The following is a 5,846-nucleotide window of genomic DNA, read 5'->3' on the forward strand; positions in this document are numbered from 1 at the left end:
GAAATTCAAAGCGCTTTACTGACCATGTTGTAAATAAACTTATTTAACACGCACACGCGTTTCATAACTTCTTCACGTGCATCAAGCCAGGATATATGTAACACGGCGTTTGCAAGTTTAATTACTCGCGTGGACGGAATGTACATAAGAACAGAGATGGAGAAAATCATCACAGCGGTTACATTAACATTCTCAATTACCTTTCTTTCTTTATACATGGACAGCATCAATGCAGCACAAGTGCAAAATGAAGGAATGTTCAAAAGAACAAAATGGTTGAAAGGTTTGGATACCTCTCAGCTAAACTATGGAGTAGCAGTCTCAGATGTAGATAACGATGGATCTCTGGAATGGATCGTTGCGGGTTTTAGTGGACCTAATTTTGTGCTGAAATACAACGCTACAACCAAACGTCTAGTCAATCTTGCAAAACAAGATCAGAGATTTAGTGCAATAGGTGATGTTGGTGGTCAAGCAATTGGTGTCTGTGCGTGTGACATTGATGGAGATGGACGAGAGGAAATTTATTTTCTGAATACAAATAATGCATATGCTGGTCGTGCCGATTACGGAGATTCGTTGTTCAAATGGAGAAATGGTAGGTACGTCAATTTATATTCTGATCCAGTCAACTCAAGAATGGATGCAAAGAGTTTTGCTGGTCGATCAGTCGCTTGCATTGACAGACTTGGGACTGGAAAATACTCCATCATTATTGCAACTTACTCTCAGGGAGGTACCGGTAACTTTGCTTTAGTGGAGATGGATGAAAATCATCCGAGCAACAACGTTAGGTCCGGAAATATTGTTCTAAAAAATGTAGCAAGTATTGCAAACATCAATAAAGCCACTGGTGGAAGAGGTCTTGTCGTAGGGCCTATTTTAGGAAACAATGGAAAATCTGACATATTCTTTGGAAATGAAGGTAACCCATGGATGGGTAATCCCGGAGACAATTTTTTATTCAAAAATCTTGGGAATGGATCATTTGAAGATGTTGCTGAACAGGCAGAAATTCAGGATAAATATAATAATGCAAGGGGGATAAGTTTAGGCGACTTTAATAGAGATGGATTACTGGACATAGCATACGGCAATTGGGCAGGTCCACATAGACTTTTTATGCAATATAAATCAGCCAAAGGGATGAGGAAATTTAAGAATGTTGCTACAGGAGATTATGCTGTTCCAACAAAAATTCGCACAGTTATTGCCGCCGATTTTGACAATAACGGGGACACTGACATATTCATGAACAACATCTGCAGCCACCGAAATCCAAATGACAGGGAGCCAAATAAATTATTCACTGTTGTGCCTAATCCGTCTAATAACAGTAATGATCCTGTCATCCGAAAAATTGATATCGGACAGGCCAAAGAGCCTAGGGGGTTCGGGACGGGGGCAGCGGTAACGGACATGGATGGAGATGGATTGCTAGACCTTCTTGTGTCACATGGGGAAAGCAAAACACAGCCATTACAAGTCTATAAGGTAAATCGTCAACTTGCCAGAAATGCGACCGGGAGAAAAAATAACTGGGTTAGGGTGTTCCCCCGCACCAAATACGGAGCACCGGCCCGAGGGGCCCACGTAAAATTAACTACCCGGTCTGGTAGGGTTTACAGCAGTGTCATTGATGGAGGATCTGGGTATCTCTGCCAAATGGAGCCCATCGCGCACTTTGGGATCGGGGAGGACAAACCCCAAAGACTTGAAGTTCAGTACCCAGATGGGGTTATCGTAACGGTCTCTTTGAGGAAGTCAGACAAAAATAAAATTCATTTTGTGGACCATCCTAATAAAGTGCATCAATAGTCCAGACACAGTGTGTAAAAAAAATATATGAAATATAAAACATGACTGAATCTCAAATTTTTTTAAATATTATAATTATTATGATTAATATTTATATTTTACTTTTACAACTTTAACTGTTTTGCAATAAAATTGCCAGTTCTGTAACAAAAATTTTGAAATGCATGAATATATGTATGATGTTGATTTTTTTTTCTTTTGTAATTGTTAATTGTGTATGAATGTAATTGAGATGGTTATTTTCAAGATACTATAGTTCGTGTGCATATAATACGAAATCGTAATCAACATTCCACTTACGTTTTCATGATTAACTGTCCTAACATATACTGGTATAAAATATTATATACGGGTATTAAATTGTTTCATAGACAATCTTTAAAATGGTGAAAGAGTATGAATAAAAACGTTAATAAAATTAAATTTTCTTTGTTATGTGTGTGTGTGTGTGTGGGGGGGGGGGGGGGGGGGGGGGTTTACAATTCATATATTACAAATCACACAAGCGTACATACTATATATACATTTTCATAATGTACCGAACTACGCTTTTTAACCTATGTAGCTGGTTATATGATATGTATTAAGTAAAAAGTTCAATATCTACATTTACAATGCTAAGAATTTGGTGTGCGTGGTCCAGTTTCTCGCTCTGGACATGGCACGATACGTGTATGTATGACTATGCATGTATACTAGTATACGTACAAATATATAATTATACAGTGTAATTATAACGTATTTAGCTTGGTTACTTGTACCGAGAATCAAGTATAAGTTTGGAAGGCGTAGCATCTTTCAAAGTAAGGGGGTGGGGAGGGGGGGGGGGAATAATTGATGATGGCACACAAGAAATATAAAAGATGCCTGGAAAAAAAAACTGACAAGCAAAAAAGGGGTGTCTAAAGTCGAATAACGAATTTTGTAGTGGGTGGGATGGGGTTAGGTTCCTACTTTCTCTTCGACAAAAAACAAATTGGGATATGTTTCTCATTTTGGAGTGACATTTGTTCCATATATTTTATAAGTTAAGTTCTATGACGATAAAATTTACCAAGATAATCTTTTTTTGTACTTGTATTAATTTTTCACACAATTTATATGGTGTTCAGGATTATAGATATCAATTATCAAGCTAAGCATGTTTCTTTTGGCCATCTGCTGTCACTGTGTAAAGTTTAACACTGAAAGTCATGTAGTACGCTAGATTTTGTCCACAAAAGTATTAAGAATTCATGGTATTTTTCACCTTAACCTTTTGAACCTCAAATAAATAGACATATTGCTTTGGTTATCTTCCATCTCTGTAATCAGTTTGAGACTAAATGAACAGATACATGTACAGTACTTATAAAAAAAAATCGTGTTCACTACATTGATAAGAAGATCCACTATTCTTGACCTTAATCTTTTGACCCTGAAATGAATTTGCTAAACATGAATGCAAATTTGGACGAAAAGGTTAACTGGCATTGCTGATATCATGTCCACAACTCTGTTCAGGGACACACAAGGCCGTCGAAACGGGGGCTGCGTTGGGTGCGATGGCAACCCTTTATAAAATGAACTTTTGAAAATAGTATTTTTAAACAAAATAAATTGATAATTCAGTCATTTGTTTAAAGTAATGCTGCTGGATTTACTTTATTGTATATGTGAAAAAAAACTTCAAGAATGCATCAGAATCCACCAAAATGGTAACCATACCATTTATAACAAAAATAAATTCTGGACAGAGGAGGGAATACCCCCCCCCCCCCGACCCTGCCTGCATGCACCTCCATGTCCAGAAACCTGACGACGGCCCTATTTTTGCGGGCTAGGTAAAATTACTTTTCCCCAAACATTAAAAGTGATGACGCAGTATTTCAAAGCGACAGCTTGCAGAAACGCGGATATTGATGTACGGCGTATATGAGGGGAATAAATAAGGCGTTTTTAGAGAAATTCATGACAAATTTATTAGTATTTTGCAAGTACGAAGTTTTTGTTTGTTTAATTAATTGTCATTATCTTCTGTATTTGTGTGGCAAGTTTGCTAGTACGATTTTTTTACCGAGATGATTTGGGGATTGGGGGGGGGGGGGGGGGGTTCCACAACGACAAGCCAAGGGCGTCTGGAGAGTTACCAACTTTAAGGTTATATATTTAGTTACACATATTAATAAAATATTAGTGAATTACAAAAGATCTTGAGAATTCCTTTTGTTTAATTAATTGACAAATATTGGGGTTAGAAGGGAATGGAATAGGATTGAAAGTTTCGAAGAGTTCTAAAATCTAAAGTCTTCATTTCTTACACTACTGGACTCACAATATTACATACATATGTATTCCAAATTGCTCTAGATAGTTAAATAATCATGGAAATGGAATTATAAAGCTTGATTTTTCTGAATTTCTTCTACTTAGTAAGTAATAATCTATAACATGCTTAATTATAGGTGCAGGAGAAAGCCTATTTTTATAAAATACAAATGATTTATCATTTCGTGAATAGTTACGATCGCCTTTTTAATTTAAAAACGGCAATTTCTTGCGGATTTTTTTTTTCTTTTCAAATGTTGGAATTTGACTGAGTTCGACCTACATCTACCAACAACAAAAAGTGTGTATGAAAGGAGGGGAGCAAACAGTGTCTAAATGAATGATTTTTTTTTGCATATCAAACTTAAGCAAAAAGACTTCTCAGAAAAAAGTGGAGAAAGTGGGAAAAAATTGGAGGCGCCCCACCCCCTTACCCTTCCTGACACCTCCCCCCGCATATACATTGTAACAGGCCTGTTTATTGTCCAATCAATTGGTCGATCGATGTTTGGAAATCTTTGATGAATCGAAGTTGTAAGCTATTAAATTAAAGCAAAATACTAAAATACTGGGTAAAAATTACTATTTAAAATAACTTCAGTTGATTTTTTTTATAATGTCATAATGCATATTTCTGCATTTCAAAAATGGAGGGATTATGAAGGATTAATCACCCTGTTAATTTTAAATTTCATAATTATGCATTCTTTCGGCAAGTAATAATAAATATTATATAATAATAGAAAAATTATATGTATTTTAATCTTTACCTCGATCGTCATTTTTTTTTTTTTGTTTAATTGTTCTTTTTTAATAAGAAAATACCTGTAGGCTATTGTCTTCATGGAAAAAATATAAAGATTTGGGCGGAAATTTTAATTATGTAGTTTAAATCACAAAAAGTTAGTTAGACCCCCCCCTTTCGATCCAGTTTGCCTCCCCAATGTCAAATTCTTGCCGACGCCCCTGAAATAAATATGACCGATGCTTGAGGGAAAAAAAACAACAAAATAGAACCGGGCTTGCAAGTTTTAATATCAAAATTTGAAGAAATGGAATTTCTAGTTTATTTAGGATCTTATGAATATAATGAGAAGCAAATCACGTGTAAGCAGTGTCATGAATTCTAGTAAATTGCGCATCATTTCTCCATACGTGAAGGATTCATACTTTATATCTATCGACAGATTAACTTTTATGATTTAAAGATAAGTTGACAGTGTCTTATAGGAATGTGGGAATTATTGAATGTAGTACTTTTTATCAATGCCTATACTATAAACAGTATAAACAAAGGTTGAACATCCCCTCAAAAGGCGTGCACATTGATCACCAGTAAAATTCATCTATATATCAAAAAACAGTCAGCTTAAAACCCAACCTATCAAAACAATGATTTTCTTTCTTCGTTCAGAAGAAAAAGATTTATAACGAAAGTTTTTTTTCCCTAACACTGTATAAACCTGGCAATGATAATCTGATAGGTAAAGATGGACAGAGAGTATAGATGGGGATAGAGGGAGAAATATTAGAGAGAGAAGAGGACATCCCCAAAAATCAAGAATCCGCCCATGTACTGAAGCCTGAAAGACCGGTCAATAATGACTTGTGCGAATAGTTTTAGACCGACTTAGCTAATTCCATTCATCCGGAAGTTCAAGTTAAACCGCTAGTTTTGAACACATTCATTGTAATAAGATTGTTTATATTGATGGAAAAAA

The 5,846-nt window shown here is 35.6% G+C and overlaps 1 protein-coding gene across 1 annotated transcript; it reads left to right on the plus strand.

Annotated features, from left to right (window-relative positions):
- The first annotated feature begins 92 nt into the window (after positions 1-92).
- On the plus strand, positions 93-1,956 carry LOC133201711 (cartilage acidic protein 1-like). Its single transcript, XM_061337532.1, has one exon. It carries the CDS (start codon positions 139-141, stop codon positions 1,816-1,818), a length of 1,680 nt encoding a protein of 559 aa, XP_061193516.1. The 5' UTR covers positions 93-138; the 3' UTR covers positions 1,819-1,956.
- The last annotated feature ends 3,890 nt before the right edge of the window (positions 1,957-5,846 follow it).

The sequence above is a fragment of the Saccostrea echinata genome, unplaced genomic scaffold (genome assembly GCF_033153115.1).
Source record: "Saccostrea echinata isolate AGI-Se365-2 ecotype Australia unplaced genomic scaffold, CSIRO_AGI_Sech_v1 ptg000001l, whole genome shotgun sequence".
NCBI classification, from domain to species: Eukaryota; Metazoa; Mollusca; class Bivalvia; order Ostreida; family Ostreidae; genus Saccostrea; species Saccostrea echinata.

Excerpts from the sequence above, each read along its gene's own strand:
- LOC133201711 (XM_061337532.1), top strand. The coding sequence starts at position 139 with ATGTACATAAGAACAGAGATGGAGAAAATCATCACAGCGGTTACATTA.